Below are 20,214 nucleotides of genomic sequence, written 5' to 3'. Positions count from 1 at the left end.
AACATTCGAAGTGCATTGTGATGCAAAATCATCATATCACAGAATAATGAAATGTTGCATCATCAGCTTGATTCAGAATGTCATACTTTACTGGCCTGCATAGTTCCACACCCAATCCATCAGTACATCTTTGGTGATGAAGTGGAATATTGGGTTAAGCCAACCATTATGTCTAACATTGCTACATGGATTAGTAGTCATGTTGAATGAAGAATGTCCAAAAATATCTGAATCATATATCATAAACTGCAAAGAATATCTATATGCATAAAAAATGAGATCATGGTTAGTAATTGTTTTAATTAAAATTTTCAAGTGGAAACATCAAGAAAAAGAGTTTCAGCACTAAACTATCTCCTTGTTTACTAGAAACTGTGTAAAATAAGGAAATTGTAAATTTTTTCTAATGTGGTCAAGATGCATTGTATAAACTGTTTCATTTGGTTTAATTTCTATGAAAAAATAAAACAAAACAAAGTACAAATAATATATTAATATTTTAAATGACTCCTGTAAAACTTATGGCATGAAAATGAATCATCATAAAACAAAAATAATGAAGATAGTTACAGAAGGAGAAAATATTTCTATAAATCTCGAAAATCATCTGCTGGAACAAGTTAATAATATGTTTATCTTGGCAGTCTTATATCTAGTAACCTCAACAATATGGAAACATTAAAACACAGGCTAAACCTAGGTTGGACCAACATGAATAAACTAAACAAAATATAGAAAAATAAAAAAAATCCCAATGAGTCTAAAATTAAAATTATATAAAACAATTAATATCCCAACGGCTACTTATTCCTCAGAAGCTTGGAGATTAACTCAACAACCAATCAAGAAACTTCAAGCATTTGAAATGCATTTGAAAAATTAATAACACTCACTGGATGGAACACAAGCTAATGATCAAGTCAGAACAGATTTAAACTTCCCAGATAATATAATAGACACAATCATTAAGCATCAACTGAGATGGTTTGGTCATATTCAGAGAATTGCCCCTCATAGACTCCCATATTTAGCTCTGAATGGATATATAGGAAGAAAAAGACCTAGAGGCAGACCAAGAAGTACTTGGATAAAGTTGCTGAAAGAACATTCCCATCTACCCAGCTATAGAGTCATGAGTGAGATGGCTAAAGATCGCGATAAGTGGAGAACCTTTCTTCTTAGTGGACTCAACCCATTATCAAGTGGATGAGATGATTGGTTTAATTTTTTTTAAATCAGTTATATTTGTAGCTGGATTTTTAATAATTTGAGCACTTTGGACCCAGCTATGGACTTGTCAGACATGTAGACTTCACTTTGATATTTCATTGTTTTTTTCCCCCTAGGTCAAACAACATTGGCACATGAAGCAAAAGTGTTGGTGTGAGGAGCTTCTTAGGATTATGTACTAATTGTGTATGTTTCCATATCATTGCGTGCACACACACACACACACACATATATATATATATACACACACACACACACACAGAGTACGTGTTTGGCAGGGGATGGTATGCAATACGTATATACTGACACCTTTTTTATTAATGGTGACATAACATGCAGATACTAAATATGCAGATACATAACATGCAGATGTAAATGTGTATAAAAAATACACATTTACATAGTATTCCAAAGAAAGAGTACCAGCACCTATTGTTTTACAAAATAAGCAGCGTGTGTGTGTATTGCCAGCCTGGTTCGCTGAGTGGTTACCTGCATCCCAAACAACAGGTTGTGTGGGTGTTTTATGTTTGGTCTGTAGAGCAAGGTTTACAGATTATGTATGAAATAAATCAAAAATACACACACTATTATTATTATTAAGATGTCATAGATAATAAATGACAGCCCAACAAAAGTTAACCTCATAAAAGTTAGCAGGATTAAAAAACCAGTAGCCAAGAATGTGCTTAAGGGTCAAAGCTGTATAACTGAGAGGAGACCTCCACATAGCCTTTAAAGGAATGCGGAGAACAGACCAGGGGGTCTGACCTAATGTAAAATCCTCACCTTCTCGTGGTGCACCCTGTTGGGTATCTACTTGGATACTGAACGGACGAGGATGGGCTGGCAATTTGGGATTTAGCCGACCAAATTGTATTCTTATTGGTTAAACCAAAATATAGAATGATGGTACAACATGACAAAATTTCACGCCGGCTGGGGCGTTGCCTGGTTAAACAAGGCCCCGTTGTTTTCGCCAGGGAACCAGGGCGAACGGCGAAAAGTCAGCTACTGGAACAAATCTGAAAATAAACCCCAACTCAACATCACCAGAGTTAAAGATCGGTACTATCAATGTAAGAAGACTGAATGGCAAAGAAATGGAGCTAGCTGAGGAATTAGATAAGTACCAGATCGACATAATAGGGGGTGACTGAAACAAAAAAGACCAAAACTGGTGAGATCTTTCTGAGCAATAAATACAAAATGTTATATTCAGGCAATGACAATCAAGGAAAAGGAGTAGCCATAGTATTCAACACAAAATACGAGGCTAATCTTCTTGAATGGCAGTCAGTCTCAAGTAGAGTAATGTGGGCAAATATGAGAATTGGGAACTGGACAATGAGACTTATTTGTGCCTATGGTCCCACAGAAGGTTCTACTAAGGTAGAAGTGGAGGAATTTTTTGAGGCTATAGAAAAATTAACTGACACAATGAAAAATGAAAAGTTGGTCCTTATTGGGGATCTAAATAGCAGAGTAGAAAATGATTGTGAGACATACAAAAATATTTTGGGAAAATTTGGAGAAAAGAGCAAAGCTAATAATAATGGCAAATATCTGTTGGATTTCTGATCAGGACGTGGACTGGTTATTACTAACACCATGTTTCAACATAAAAATGTGCACAAATTCACATGGAGAGAAGAGGCTAGGAATAAGAAAAGTCTCATTGACTATGTTATTGTTGATAGTGATGTTTTCTCCCTGGTGCAGGACACCAGAGTGTACAGAGGATTTAAAATTGAAAGTGATCACTATTTAGTCTTGAGCAGGATAAAATTGAATTTCATATTGAAAAGAATAACATGTAAGAAAGTTTTAAAGCGAATAAAAGTTGAGCAGCTCTCAGATGTGAGCTGTAGACGAAAATACACAAAGATTATTGAAGAAAAAATGGAAGAGTTTGAGAACAGGAATCAAACCTTGGGGATTCAGTGGCAAACTCTGAAGAAAACATTGATTGATTCTGCCAGAGAGGCATGTGGTGAGGTTGTCTGTAAGGATAAAAAAATCAGAACTCCCTGGTGGACACAGGAAGTTAAAGAGGCAGTGAAGGAAAAGAAGAAAGCATACCAAAAGTTACTGTCAAATAAGTTAGCTTGTGCTCTTAGAGAATATAGAGACAAATGCAAGAATGCTAAACACTGTGTAAAACTAGCTAAACAAAAGTCATGGGAGGACTTTGGCAAGAATATAGAAAATAAATATCAAGAAGGTGGCAAAATATTCTGGAGGTTGTTGAAGAAGCTTAAGAATGGAGGAAAGAGTGCTGTAAAAGGAATTAGAGATGATAAAGGTGACATGAAAACGGGAGAAAAAGATATCCTTGAAGTATGGAGTAATTGCTTTGAAAAACTGCTAAATGAAACAATCAGTGATGACAGCACAGTGGTAAAAAACACTGACCAGGCATGCAGTCAGGAATACATATCCATACTTGAAGTAGAAAAAGTAATCAAATTCTTGAAACGTGGAAAGGCAGCAGGAGTAGATGATATTCGACCTGAAATGCTGAAGTATGGTGGTATAAGAGTCTTACAGTGTCTGCACTGCATAGTTCAGAAAACCTGGACAGAGGGACGAATTCCCGATGATTGGAGTAGAGATCTCGTAGTACCCATATATAAAAAGGGAAATAAAACTGCATGTGAGAATTACAGAGGTATTTCCCTACTGAGTGTTTCTGGCAAGATCTATGCAAGTATACTTGAGAAACGGTTGAGAAGAATTGTGGAAGAAAAGCTTGGTGAAGATCAAGCTGGATTCAGGCCAAATAGAGGCTGTCAGGATCAGATCTTCACTTTACGACAAATAGTCGAGAAAGCATGGGAATATAACAAAGATCTGTATTTAAGTTTTGTCGATCTGGAAAAGGCATATGACAAAGTGCCAAGAGAGAAGCTATTCAATACGCTGCAGTTATATGGTGTCAATGGGGCATTATATCAAGCAATACTTAGTCTTTATTTGAGTTGAAAGTCAGCAGTTAGAATTGAAGGAAGTACAGGAAGATGGTTTAATGTTAAATCTGGTGTGAGAGAAGGATGTACATTATCCCCTCTGTTATTCATTATCTATATGGATCACATTATGAAGGAGCGTGGTATTGAACATGATATCAAAATTGGAGATGTTAATGTCAGCTCTTTGCTTTATGCGGATGATGTTATACTTCTAAATAAATCCGCTACAAGTCTGCAAGATTCTCTGACTAAATTGAATAGCTGTTGTAATAGATATGGTATGAAGGTCAGCAATAAAAAGACAAAGACAATGAAAATAGGCAGAATCATTGAAAATGTCAAGTGTGTTGTGAATGGAGAACCTGTGGAAGAAGTAAAACATTTCAGCTATTTAGGCACGATTTTTACTGAAGACGGTAAATTAAATATAGAAATAGACAACAGAATCAGCAAAGCTGGTATGGTGGGAAGTCAATTGAATAAATTCATATGGAATAAGAGAGAAATTAGTCGGAATACTAAATTAGCTGTATACAAGACAGTGTTCAAACCAGTTTTAACTTATGGATCTGAGAGCTGGGTCAGAAGTAAAACACTTGACCAAAGACTAGAGACCACAGATATGAGAGTCCTGAGAAAGATTAGAGGCATGAACAGATGGCATCAATGGCAATATCATATTAAAAACGAGGATATTAGGAAAGAACTTGACATTGTCAGCATCCAGGAATGCGTTAGCAGAGCTAGTCTCAGGTGGTATGGTCACTTAAACAGAATGGGCGAGGAAAGATTAGCAAAACAAGTGTTCTCTGCCAGGTTGGCAGCAAAACGACCCAGAGGAAGACCAAGATATAGGTGGATTGATACGGTACAAAGTGCTTTAGACGATAGAAATATAAGCTCTGATAATGTTGGAGTCTTGACAAGTAACAGACTGATTTGGAGGAAAATTGTAGATAGGAAATTAATAATGATGTAATTTTTTTCATGTAGTACTATCATATCCTGTACACCCCTTGAGGGTACATGGCAGGAGTTTGATGATGAAGAATCTGAATAGAACCCTGAATAGAATCTGAATAACAGTACCACAATATACTTGTACGAATACTTAATTAATGCTATATTTTCAGAAACTATTCTACCATACAAGGAAAGTAAAAACAAAAATTACCAGTTTATATGAATAAAAGACAGCAAAATATTCCATAAAAAGACACAAGATGCAAAGCCAATCCAAATAAAATCCATAGAAGACCTCAACAGGCTGCCACATTAAACATTGACGAGTCGTAAAGAAGGGAACAACATATCAACCTACATGAATGCAGACCACCAAGCAGATGTAGTCACCCCGGAACATGAAAACTGCCACATTCTGAAATCGATAACAGAATGGAAACAAACTACCCCCCCCAAAAAAGGACTATCCATTCTCCACATCAACATCAGGAGCATTCAAAAGCACTGGCTGACCCTGCAAGCTTATCTGAAGGAAGATATAGACAACATAGACATTTCAATACTGACAGAGGTATCTATAACAAATGAAGAGGCAACCATCTACCAAATACCAAACTTTCAACAACACAAACACTACAGACAAACTAAACGAGGCAGTGGTATAATAATATTTACCAAACATAAATTAGAAGTAATAAAAATAAACTATAAATTAGAATTTGCAGAGAACATATGCATAGAAGTGAAAATCAAATGAGAGAACTCCTTGATATTAAACACAATATACAGACCACCCAATTTAAGCACTATAAAATTTCTTGATGAATTAAACAGATGACTTTCAGCCATGGAAAAAGGTGCCTCAGAATACTTGATAAGACAAGAATATAAACATAAGGAACATAAATAACATAGAACAATACCTAGACCTCTTATCAGTATATAACATAACCCCATCCATACAATCGTATACATGAGAAGAGATAGTTGAAAATACAATCACCTCATCTTGTATTGACCACATAAATATACGGGCCCCCTCCAAACAGCTACACAGCAGCCATCATAACGTGGAAACTGGCAGACCATTATATCACTGCATTACAGTTACACACTGAACTAGAACCCTTAAAACTCACTGAGACTACACAACAGTATAATAGCATCCTAAATGAAATAATAGTAAACGATGAAATCAGAAAAACAGACTGGATGTAGATAGCATCTTTAGACTCTGTTGATGCTGTATATAATAATCTTAAATTTACATTTAATAAAATATATAACAAAGCATTAACAAAAATAAAAACACGCTCCCAAACTAGACAGAATCTATGGATAAAACAACATGTTATTAGACATACAAAGAAAACATGCCCTATTGAAATAACTTAAGAAGTCACTTAACAATACAGTTCTACAAGCTGAATATAAAAGAAAGCGGAATCTCTTAACAAAGAATGGCAAAAAGAAACTATTATAGAAACAAATTAACAACAGCTGAGAACAACATAAAGGAACCTGGCACCTGATCAATGAAATGCTCGACAATACACACAGAGCCATTGCCTGAGAAACAATAAAACACAGCTTTGCTTGTGAGCCCAAATCCCTCAAACATTTGGCAAACAACTTTAATCAGCACTTCGTGAACTCTGTCCAAAAACTACAGGAAACAATTTCTCCTCACACATTCTTCACTAGGTCCACAAGCAATCCAGTCAATGTACTTTCCCACAGTAACAAAATGAACTATCACTAGCAATACAACAAATTAACCCTAACAAAGGACCAGGGATGGATGGAATCAAACCAAAAGACATCAAAAAACACTCAAACAACTATGTCCAGTTATAAAACTGTTAAAACTATTAAAACTGTTAAATAAAATCTTCAAATCGCGGCACATACCAGAAACACTAAAGAGCATTAATCACTCCCATACACAAACATGGAAAAAGAAACATAAGTAATTACAGACCCATTGCCACATTGTCTGTAATCAACCAAATCATGGAGCGCATTGTGTATTGCAAACTCTCCGCATACATTGAAAAATTCCAAATCATCCCCAAAACACAATATAGCTTTCAAAAAAATAAAGGAACAGCAACACTCCTGGAAGATTTCACAGACCTAATAAACGCTGCACTGGATAAAAATGGAATAGTATTAGTCGTCTTCATTGACCTAACAAAAGCGTTTGACACCACCCAAGACCTTGTTGAACAAACTAACACGTCGGAATCAGAGGTCGTCTACTCCAGTGATTTAAAGCATACATGAAAAACAGATAGCACATTCCACGTATATGATCAGCGTACAGCAAAGAGGTACCGGTAACCTGTGGAGTACCACAAGGAGCTGTTCTATCTCCCATTCTGTTTAACATATACACTCACGACATAAGCCATCTTTCTTTAAAAAGTAAAATCTTTCAATACGCAGACCACACGCTGCACTGGATAATATATATATATATATATATATATATATATATATATATTAAGCCCTGGAAAAACAAAGCTATTGATATTCAAAAACCCCCATATCTCGCCCATAGAAACTAAATGTCTTGCCATCTGACTTCCATCCTCCTATATGCGAAGCATTGATCCTAAACCACAACCATCACACAGGTGGAAACAAATGCTATCTTTGATTTCACTTTGATGCTGACCAAAGTTGGAATAGCCATATAAACTACCTATGCAACAAACTCAGGATAATAGCAAGCAAACTATATCGATTAAAAGACATTGCTCTGACATACCCAAAAATACTAATCTATAAATCATTATGTGAAAACATTTTAAGATATGCAATTACATCCTACGAATTCTGCACAGACTACAAACTCAACAGATTACAATGGTTGCAAAATAAAATGGTAAAACTGATATTCTGGGAAAAAAAGAGAACAAACCCCCACATATACAGGCAGCAAGGACAGAACACAAAATATTTAAAGTGAAACACTTATGCCACTATACAGTCATACTAAAACATTACTTCAGTCTAACCTACAGAGTAATCAGAACAACATATCAGATAACAAGACCACAGTCAACAAACTATATAACATATAAGTACAATAATCATGGCAAAGCCACCCAAAACTTCTACAGACCTGACATGATAAACAAACTGCTGTTCGATGACAGAAATCTAGGGACCTACAGTGAGCTAAAACAAGTGCTATATAAATATTATAGCAAGAATGAAAATTAGAGAAATTACTCTCTCTCACACACCTACCTATAACATACCCCCCTCTCAAACACCACTAAAAGGACATAAACACACCATATCCAAATCCAACCATTTTAAAAAAAAGTTAAACCGTGCTCAAGCAGTAGTAGTAGTCCATGGGTACGTGTACTCACCTCTACACGTTAACTGGAAAAAAGCATTTGTATATGTATACATATAAGTTTCCAAGCACATACATATAAACAGTAAAATGAACACCTGGCTTGCAATGGATATAGAAACAAAACCACGAAACCACCACCATCTGTTATCTTCCTCAGATAAGCTCTGCAAAGCTTTGAGGAATAATATAATAAATTTAGTTTAATCCTTTATCCAAGTGTGAGCAAACAAAGTTTGCGCCTGAAAGTATCTTCAGGACTGGGGTAAGGTGGTACAACACTAGGGCAACTCGTTGCAAAGGTGAAGCAAGCTACCAACACTCCTGTCTCAGTATCTCCTATAATGCAAAACACATCTCCTTGCGGATATGTCTAATGTTATGCATTAAAGGAAGGGCCACTACCCAGACTAGTTTCAACCTTTATTGAGGTCTCTTCAGTGGGAGCCAGGCCCAAGTGCAGATACCAGGCAGAAGTTAGCAGGTCATCTCTACCTATAGGAGTTGCCAAATGGTGTGCCACCCTTTTTTAATAAATTACTCTGGATTTAGAGAAAGATGTTGAAAGTTTATTTTTCACTTGGTTAGAGTATAATAAATTTAGTTTAATCCTTTATCCAAGTGTGAGCAAACAAAGTTTGTGCCTGAAAGTATCTTCAGGACTGGGGTAAGGTGGTACAACACCAGGGAAACTCGTTGCAAAGGTGGAGCAAGATACCAACACTCCTGTCTCAGTATTTCCTATAATGCAAAACACATCTCCTTGTGGATAAACTTTCAGTAAACTTTCAAAGCTTTGAGGAAGAAAGCAGAAATGCCACCTAAAGAAACAAGTAAATATTATTGATTTAATAAAAAGTGAATCATTGTAAATAGGTATGTGAAATTCATTGTTAATATCATTATTTATGCAATTTAAATAAGATATTTGCCGAGCATCTTGTACTGAATATTTGTAGTAAACAAAAATGTAATAATAGTACTTTAGTTGTATACGTGTAAATAATCTGTATTTGTGAAGAGGATAGTAAACTTTGTCAAAAAAAAAAAAAAAAAAAAACCTAAAGGGAGGTCAGCCTCATACCACATGCTATCATACATGTTCTTGAATTCATTCATGCTGTTTGCATGCACAACATCCAGTGGCAATCCATTCCAATCATGCACCGCTCTGAGAGAAAAATCTAGATCTCACCCCCTTTCTTGATGGTATTCATTCTCACTTTCCAAGGGTGCCTTCCCATCCTTTTCCCACCCTCCATAAAATGAAAAACTGTCAACTAAAATCCTATATGACTCTTTCAGAAGTTTGTAAATCTCAATCATATAACCCCTCTTTCTCCCGTTTTCTAGTGGCTGCAGTTTACAAATTCTCAATCTGTCTTCATAATCAGTATTCCACAATCATTTTTAACACGCTCCTTTGGACTCTCTCCACTATATCAGAATCATGACAGAAACTAGGAGACCAGACCTGGCACAATAGTCAGTGAGATCTTATCAAGACCTTGTAAATATGCAAAATGAAATCTTTATCTCTAGATGTCAAAGTTAGTTTCAGCATTGCAGTTATTTTTTGAATTGTATTTGCAGTCTTTGCTACATGGCCATGAACTTCAACTTCCTATCTATTAAAGATCCCTAGCTTCATCAGTTCTTCTAGCATAATATCACCAATATAACATGACATTGCATATCTAATCATGCCGAAGTGCATGACTCTATATTTACTGACATCTATTTTCCTATGCCCACAAATCCAGTCTATTTAAATCATTCTGCAAGTATGCATATCACTGCATTCCTGGTTACCTATGTATTTTTGCATCATCAGCATATAGCTATGTGTCACCTACTAAATCCTTCCCAATGTCATTAAGGTACAGATTGAATAACAGTGAACCAAGAACTGATCCTTGTGTTACACCACTGGTTACCTTAAATCTTGCAGACTCATCTCCAATATACCACTTTTTGGTATGTCAGTCAGCCATCTTCTTATCCATGCCAACAGTTTATAATCTGATCCCATATTCTCCAGTTTATGCAACAGTCTTCCATGCTGTATTCTGTTAAAAGCCTTAGCAAAATTCAAAAGTATCATGGTGCATCAATTCCCCTTGTCTAGCTCGATGGTATCATTATTATAGAATGTGATGAAGTTGCTAAAACATGATCTTCCATTAGTAAATCCATGCTCTTCATCACAAAGTAGAGATTCTCTGTCAACCCATTTTTGAATGCGAGTCCTAACCAACTTTTCCAGAAATATTCACCACCATTCTTGAGATATTGATTGGTTAATAGTTGGATTCACCGGTCTTTGCACCACCCTTCTGCAATGGGATTACCATACGTTATTTCCACTCCTGCAGAATCTTTCCTGTTCTGCGATTCATTATATAGCTTGGTCAAAGGAATAGCCAGTTCAACACATCACTCTTTTAGCATCTGTACTGATATCCTATCCCCTATTGCTGAATTCTTAATCAGTTTGTGAAATAGCTTTAATACCTCCTCACACCTGAGTCTCTTCATCTAGTGATGAGGATACACCGGGGGGGGGGGTAGCAAAAATGGGCGCTTGTTAGTTCAGTAACCTTCTGCATCTGTCATCCTGCTTTGTAGTTTAGAATGTTGCCCTTTCTGAATGGAACATTCATAAACTTAGCCACTTCCCAAGTGAGTATTACATGATCAGTGATACTCACTTAGATCAGCTAAGATCTAACCTTGCATCAGTTATAGGAATATTGGTATCTTCTTCCATTGTGCACAGAAGGCTTTGCTAAGGCAGTCTGTTAGACGACTGGTAGTTTGCTCTACAGGAGAGGATGTTTGAAATGGATGTGGTCTGGGATGCTCTAGGTACTAGGTAGATGGTTGCTGCTCTTATCCCCCCCCCCATCCCTCCCCACATAAAAAAAAAATACCTTGTGGGACTTTCAGGAGCAATGGTTATTACCAACTCAGCTTCTGGACATCATTATAAATGGTATTAAACATTGTGAGTAGTGTAGTGATGTGAGGGGTGACCGCATTCTTTGAGGTGCTTTGAAATCTCATTTTGACCTCTTGTTTTTGACTATTATCTTCATGTTACCCATCTGTTATTGAATTAAACTTTATTTACAATTTTTGTGGGTGTTTTTTTCACATCTCATATATTCACTAAATTACATAACAATTCATCATATATATTGTTTTTGAGGTATCAAGATTTGTCTCTTTGTTCCTTAATTTATGGAAACCAGTCTATGTGTATAATTAGAAATGACTTTATGGTAAGTTATGCTTATAATAAAGTAAAATATTCAGTTATACTGTAATGTTGCACTGCAGTATACAGTTCTCAAATGTTGTTTGAGCATGGATATAGTCACTTCAAACTTCAGGGATATTGGTTTGATATGAGGATACAGTAAAGAAAAATCTGGATAGTATTGTCATTGCTTCATAGTACCCGAAACAATATTGTCTGGTATCTAGTTTCATTCTACTATACCGTTCTTTGATTAACTAAAAATCTGTGTGTTTCTGACCAATCTTTATCTTTTAGATGCTACTGTCAACATAGAGCATAAAGAATAGACTGCTCTTTTTGTTCTGGGCATTTCAGTTGAGAAAGAAATCATTAGTATTCATATCTTAATGAAATATGAATGGACTTATGGCATTTGGAAGTAACATTCTATTGGCTCTGAAATTTTTGGATCACTATAGGAATATGTGAAATTAGCAGTCTTTGCAGATACACTAATTCAAAGCTAAGCATTTGAAAGCAGAAAATTTACAGGCTAGTGATGGTTAGCTGTGGAGATCCTGTAATTGTTTAAATGAGAGAGACAGCACTTTTGAGATGTGGCTAACGAAAGATGAGTATGATCTTGTTCTCCATATATTGATTCCAGAAGAAATTGCCAGTGAGGTTCTTGTTAGGGATAAAGAAGATGACAGTAATGAGGAAGTATCATAAAAGAAACCAAAACTGTCAGATGTAATATGAGTGAATTGATAAGTTGATAAATTATGTTGTGTTTAATCACAAAGAAGTGCAATCCTACTGTGTGCATTTATTGATGTTGAGAGAAATTATCATAATGAGGTAGGGACATCCTATCCCTGTTTCATAATGATAATTTTTCTAATCAGTGTGGTATGTAGATAATACTGGATTCCTTAGGTACTTAATTTGGAAGTACCTGGTAATTGTGACAATCAGACTCCCAATATCTTCGTAAGAGGGTCTGCAGTATTTGATCTCAGGAAATGAAAAAAAAAAGTTCTAAATTTTTGAAACTATGAATAGTCCTTAAAATATTGTTTTATCGATTATTACAGAAACTTTTAACCAATATTTTAACTTTGTAGGTTGGATTTTCAAATTTGCCCATAAGCTAGCTCCAGTTTATGCACTTGATGGTATAGATAATTCATCTTTCATTCACAAAGTTATTTTTACACTGTTCATGGCAGCATGCTTTGAGTTTTTGAAAGTGTTTCATTTTGTTCTAAATTAAATTAAAGATGCCAAGAAATTATATTCTTGTTTAATCCTTTATCCAAGTATAAACAAAGTTTGTAATGTGAGTATCTTCACCACTAGGCTACTTATATAAGTAGGAGCTATGATTTCTTATTAGTATTATGGGATACTAATCCCATAATGCCAAGCACACATCCTTTCAGGTTTGTATAATGCTGTGCATTATGGGAAGGACAGGACCACTGCCCAGGCCAGTTTTAACTTTGAAATCTCATTAGTGAGAGCCAGACCCCAGAAGAGATACCAAGGTTGAAGTAATGCAAAAGTCATGTTTCCCATATATAAGTAGTGAAAAGGTGTAACACATCATTAAAGACTAGATTAGAGCAAGTTGCTTACACTTGGATAAAGGATTAAACAAGAATGAAATTTCTTGGTTTCTTTATATTAATTTTCAGTTCTTCTTTTTATTACACACAGGCAGTGATGATAACAGTTTTCAGCAAAGTACAATAGTATAGCAACAAGTTTAATATATTTAAAACAGTAGCATTATCATTATACTTTGTATAGAGAAGAAAGAAAGAAAAAGAAATTGGGAGTGTGGTAAGTTGGGTTATTGTGGAAACTGTGTAAATTTGTTAAATGTACTGTTGTGCTATCATATTTTCTTCTATAATTGCTTGAAAAGTTTGAATCACGAGATTTGAATATTCACAGTGATCAGATAAAGCTTTTTTTATTTTGGTCACCAGTTATTCAAAGCCATGTCTGGATAATTTGGTGGTCAATCTGGTTGATATTTCTTGCTGATCATAGCTGGTATCTGAATGTCCTCATATCTCAATGTTTCTCTAAAGTAGACCATTCTGTTTAATCTGCTATAGTTAAACAAACTAAATTTCTCATATAAATAATTTTTGAAGCAGTTGTTTAAAACACTTGAGTTGGTCAGAGGAAATGTGGATTTTTGATTTTTGTTAACCTTTCTTGATTTGTTTTTTTATTATCATTATGTGACACCTCCAGGGAGAGTGTGCCAACAGCATCAAACGATTGACTCCCTTCCATCTACTAACCACGCTCAACTTGCTTAGCTTTTTTGCAAACCATTAGTAGCAGAGGCTCTACCAATCGACCAACCTTTGCTGGCAAGCAAAACAACTGATTTCAAATAATTTTGCTGCCAACATCATTTGAAATCCCAGTGAATATCAACAAAACAATAGAAATGATTTTACCAACTGTTTCTGTAGGCATCCTGCTAATGCAGGCATTAATTATAATGAAGCAGCTGATAAATTAGCAAAAGAGGCCAGAGAATTCAACCAAGAAACTCGCATGATAACTCTTGCTGATGCTAACACACTAGCAAAAGCTAAACTAATTCCACTGAAATCAGTGATACAACATCAAATTCCTGAAATCAGTGCTGACATAAAGACATCCACCATGATAGCAAGACTACAAACAGGACATTATAGAGGAATGAAGATCAATACAGATGATATGAGAACATATAGAAACTGCAACAACTGTTCCTAATACTGAACTGACACCCACTCACATTTTTACCTGTCCAACAATTACAGCAGCCTTGCAAGCAATAGACCCTAATCCTGAACATCAGCTCTATACAAACAAAATCATCACCATAGCCAAAGCAGTTCAAGGAGTACATGGAAACATCTAAGACTCTTCAAAGGACAAGACGACAACAACCAACTGTTTTGCTAACTTAGTTGGTGAAAGTCTTGTTTCTTACCGAAGCTGCAGATATGAATTGTTAAGGCATATATGTTTCTAAAAGTTTGTTCTGGAAAAGTTCATATATAGGTCTTTGAGCTTGTCTTTACAAGAAAAAAATTAAAATATAAGCAGTGAAACAATCTGACAGTTGTTAAAAGTAACTATCAGGTTTCTGACGACAAAATCAAAACAGTTTGCAATGTGGTAAGAGTTGCAATCCTCCAAATGTAGTGAAATGATTTGGAGGATGGCATTCCACCTCATACCAATACTGAATTTGTCATTCATCTAAGACCATACCACAGACCACGTATTTAATTTCTCTGTATTTATTTACAGTAATTCCTGAGTTATCCAACCACAGTTGGATAACTGATCAATTTGCTGGTCACATAATTGAAGCGTTGGATAACTGAAGGTATAATTACATGGTGCTGTACCATAAGTCATTTGATATGCTAAACCAGTTAAAGGTTGGTTATTGAAAGTTTATTCATTTGAAGGTTAGATAATTGAGATCACTGTATATTGTACACAACTATTTTTGGTGCATGCAAGTAAAAACATAGATAAGCGTGCAGGATTCTTACCAGATGCATATAAATCAAAATTAGTTTCATTACTTTGGTCACTCTTCAAAAAAATCGTACTAGTATTGAAGTGTCTCACACATGTATATATGTATACATGTGTGAGATGCTGTTTTATTTGAGTTATATGTTCTTATGAAAATTTATATGCCTTTTCATCGGGTGCAGAAATAATAAGGAAGTGTAATTTTTCTATTTATTAATAGCAAAAATCCTCCAAATTACACTTTATTATTTTGGAAATCCTTAATAAAATATATATAAAATTTCTGTAAAAATTAAAAATACAGGTAATGCTTTTAAAATTTCTGTGCTTAGTTTGGTCAGAGCTTGTTGCTGTAGTAATTATTACTCATGATGAGATGAAAAATGCAATCTGATTTTTGAGTCTATATATAATCTTTAATTTTAGAATTTAATAATTAGATTTTTCTTAATTATCATGTGCCTAGCATTTTTGATATCCAGGTATACAGTAGCTAATTTTTTTTTGTAGCTTAATTAATGTGATATGCTGGGATATTAATCTGATTAGCATGTAACAAATATCAAAATTTATCCTAATTAGTATGTATTTGCAGAGAAGCAAATATGGAATCTGATGGTGAAGGTGACAAAGTGTCCAGAAATGTAAGGAAAGGTAAATGGTTTCTGTTTTCTGATGATTTTACACTGCTTTATTTTTTAAAATTTTTTTTTGAAATATGCAAGAAGGCAAAAAATCCTTTTTTGCCTTCTTGCATATTTTCTAAAGAACTTAAAATTCTTACTGTCAGTAGGTATGTTTAAAAAAAAAATTATTATGCATACACATAAAAAATATTTATGGAAAGACATAAATTTTAGACTGAAAGGTATACTCTAAATGTGCACTTAATGTAGAAAACTGACAAAGTATTGCAGATTTACACTTTGGAATTTATGCAGTGTGGTTTCATATATGCATTTGTTTTTGTAGTTTAGAAACACATGACAGATGTTTCTAAATATAATTCATTTTGATATTGTTAAAATAACTTGTAACTTTGGTTTATGTTGAAAGTTTATTTTTCACTTGGTTAGACTATAATAAATTTAGTTTAATCCTTTATCCAAGTGTGAGCAAACAAAGTTTGCACCTGAAAGTATCTTCAGGACTGGGGTAAGGTGGTACAACACCGGGCAACTCATTGCAAAGGTGGAGCAAGATAACATCACTCCTATCTCAGTATCTCCTATAATGCAAAACACATCTCCTTGCGGATATGTATAAGGTTATGCATTAAGGGTAGGGCCACTACCCAGACTAGTTTCGACCCTTATTGAGGTCTCTTCAGTGAGAGCCAGGCCCAAGTGGAGATACCAGGCAGAAGCATTAACAAGGTCATCTCTACCTATAGGAGTTGCCAAACGGTGTGCCACCTTTTTATTAAATTACTCTGGATTTCGAGAAAGATGTTGAAAGTTTATTTTTCACTTGGTTAAACTATAATAAATTTAGTTTAATCCTTTATCCAAGTGTGAGCAAACAAAGTTTGCTCCTGAAAGTATCTTCATTGATACTGAGATAGGAGTGATGTTAGCTTGCTCCATCTTGCAACGAGTTGCCTGGTGTTGTGTACCACCTTACACTAGTCCTGAAGATACTTTCAGGCTCAAACTTTATTTGCTCACACTTGGATAAAGGATTAAACTAAATTTATTATAGCCTAATCAAGTGAAAAATAAACTTTCAACATCTTTCTCTAAATTCAGAGTAATTTAATAAAAAGGTGGCACACTGTTTGGCAACTCCTATAGGTAGAGATGACCTTGCTAATGCTTCTGCCTAGTATCGCCACTCGGGCCCCTGGCTCCCACTGAAGTGACCTCAATAAAGGTCGAAACTAGTCTGGGTAGTGGCCCTTCCCTTAATGCATAACATTATACATATCTGCAAGGGGATGTGTTTTGCATTATGGGAGATACTGAGATAGGAGTGATGTTAGTTTGCTCCACCTTTGCAACGAGTTGCCCTGTGCTGTACCACCTTACCCCGGTCCTGAAGATATTTTCAGGTGAAAACTTTGTTTGCTCACACTTGGATAAAGGATTAAATTAAATTTATTATTTTGGTTTATGTTGTAATGTATTGCTAATTTCAGCAAAGCTACATAATAGCAGTGGATACAATCACATGAATTTGGCAGTATACGTAGTTCAAGCACTATGCTGAACTTTCAGATAACTGAGTTTGAAGCTGGCGTGTGCATGCACAGGGAAAGGACTCGTGGTGATGTAATAAAGCTATGAGCAGCCTTTTGACAGAAGAAAGTGTTATATGAATGTATTTGAGATGTGTGGAATTAGCTGGAAGTATTCATTTCTTTCTTAATAGTATATGACCACCAAAACATAATCTAGAAGAATGCCTTTAAGATAGTTGTGAGGAGTAACAGAAGCTCAAGTTTTGGAGAAAGCAAGTTCCAACATGAGATGTCTACTGTTTTTAGATATATGATCCTGAATTTGTTCCTGTCAATGAATGGAATGAAAACAGAACATTTCATCTCAAGTGGAAAGTTCTTTGTGTATTCTAAACAACATTCCTTGCGATAGTTTATGTAATAGGATAACAAAGGCAAGAAGAAAACTGTTCAATTAAGGATAAGAACTGAATGCAAGTAATGAAGATTGTGTATAGAGAAATATAGGACAAACAGTTTACTCTTATGTATATTATCTTCATGTTTAACTTTCTGGAGTGAGGTAAATATTCCTGAAAATAATTTGTACTGAAGTTAGAGGTGGGATGTGTTCCTTATTTTGTATTGAGTGTTAATTTTGAGCCATTGTGGAACGATTCCTTGACAGAAGTGATTCATGTTAATATACAATAGTTATTTTAATCCTAGAGAGGATTACTAAAGGAATGTTTCCTTTGTATATTGTTTACTGATGTTAGTAAAATACTATAGTTGTTTTAATCCTAGAGAGGATTAGTAAAGGAATTTGTTTCCTTTTTGTTTCTTGTTTGTATTTTTATTTCTGAATTTAAATTTAAAAATGGGTAAGTACTGCTTACAATTTTCTTACTGTAAATAATTGTTTGTATAATTATTAAGGGGATACAAATCCCTTGTTGTTCAATTGCTAGTAAGCAAAACTCTAAGATCGAGAACTACGAATCTATGAGTCTCATATATACCAAAAAATTATCGGCGAATCCAAGTGTAAATGACCACTTAGTAGTACAACACCAAGGAAACTCGAAGCAAAGGTGGAGCAAGCTCCATCACTATCCTTGATATTTTCTCATAATGTAAAAACACATCCCCTAGGTGATGTAATACTGTAATTAGATTATGAAGAGAGATCACTACCCAGACCAGTTTCAATCTTTTTTGAGGTCTCATCAGTGAGTAGGTAGACCTGGAAGATAACAAGGTTTAAGTGAAAATAACTTACTGGCAATTGAACAACAAGGGATTTGTATCCCCTTAATTATTATTAAGGATGCCAGAAAAATAGCCATTTGGCTTTCAATTTACGTTATAATATACAAACACACCTTTATGGCATTTGTATAGTAAAGGTATGTAAGTTCTTTTCACTTAAACCTTGTTATCTTCCAGGTCTACCTACTCACTGATGAGACCTCAAAAAAGGTTGAAACCGTTCTGGGTAGTGACCTCTCTTCATATTGTAATTACAGTATTACATCCCCTAAGGGATGTGTTTTTACATTATGAGAAAATATCAAGGATAGTGAGGGAGTTTGCTCCACCTTTTGCTTCGAGTTGCCTTGGTGTTGCACTACCAAGTGGTCATTTACACTTGGATTCGCCGATAGTTTTTCGGTATATATGAAACTCATAGATTCGTAGTTCTCGATCTTAGAGTTTTGCTTACTGGCAATTGAACAACAAGGGATTTGTATCCCCTTAATTATTATTAAGGATGCCAGAAAAATAGCGGTTTTGGCTTTCAATTTATGTTTGTATAATTATTTAAATAAACATTGTTTCTTTTATATTACAGATTCACTCATCTTATTTTAGGGAAAGATAAGTAATGATATAAGTTTTTGTAGTTTGGAGGAAACTAATATTGTTTTCAGTGTAAATGAACATATTGGGAAGAAACCAGAGATACTTAAATGATACTCATGATATGATCCTAATCTATATAACTGGAAAGAACCTATTTGTGGTTTTAAAATAGGTGCAGGTAAACATATGAAACATAAACAAAATGGTTTATTGATTATCTTTTGAGGATAGATAAATGATTGCAGTTGATGCTTAACATGCCCTAAAAAAGTTCACCCTTTTGTATGCATGTGAAAGAGATTGTATAAACTCTTGTTATGAATGAAGACAGCAGTACCTGCACTGAATATGATAATATAAACTCTTAATATATCTCTTGGCATGAATGTAGACAACAGCAGGTGCACAATACACGTATTTCTCCACTGAACATAATAGCAGAGACATTCCATTGTGTCTGGTATACTAATTATGGAAGTTGTGTTCTCCTTTGATCTACTTGCAACTGTTTAGATTGTATACAGTGGAGTACTGATTTCTTACCTGTATGAGGGTGGTCTGAAAAGTTCTCAGCCTAACAATGAAAAAAAAAAAACGAATTATATAATTTCAAAATTATTTTTATTTTTCAGCATAATCTCTCTTAAGACTAATACATTTATTCCAGTGATGCTCCAGCGCCATTATCTTGTCCCTATAGTGGTTCTCAGTAAGATCTGCAAAATACCCCTCTTCACCTGCAATCACCTCTTGATTCGAAGAAAAACACTGGCCAGCAAGGAAGAGTTTTCAGCTTTGGGAAGAGATAGAAATCAGAGGGAGCCAAATCTGGGGAATAGGG

At 35.0% G+C, this 20,214-nt stretch overlaps 1 protein-coding gene across 6 annotated transcripts in view; it reads left to right on the top strand.

Moving 5' to 3' along the window:
* Positions 1 to 20,214, top strand: part of LOC150105500 (natural resistance-associated macrophage protein 2-like) — a 244,546-nt gene that overhangs the window by 4,287 nt on the left and 220,045 nt on the right. For all 6 annotated transcript variants that reach the window (XR_016548450.1, XM_090394214.1, XM_090394215.1 and 3 more), the window contains exon 2: positions 15,945 to 16,003. Coding sequence is in view for 5 of the 6 variants with exons in the window: in XM_090394214.1 (XP_090250340.1) it covers positions 15,955 to 16,003 (49 nt within the window). In the remaining variant the exon portion in view is untranslated. The remainder of the gene's footprint in view (positions 1 to 15,944; positions 16,004 to 20,214) is intronic.

Source organism: Typopeltis vanoorti, chromosome 6 (assembly GCF_054136105.1).
Source record: "Typopeltis vanoorti isolate ZY-2024b chromosome 6, IOZ_Tvanoo_1.0, whole genome shotgun sequence".
Lineage (NCBI taxonomy): Eukaryota > Metazoa > Arthropoda > Arachnida > Uropygi > Thelyphonidae > Typopeltis > Typopeltis vanoorti.
This window is presented reverse-complemented; position numbering and strand designations above follow the sequence as displayed.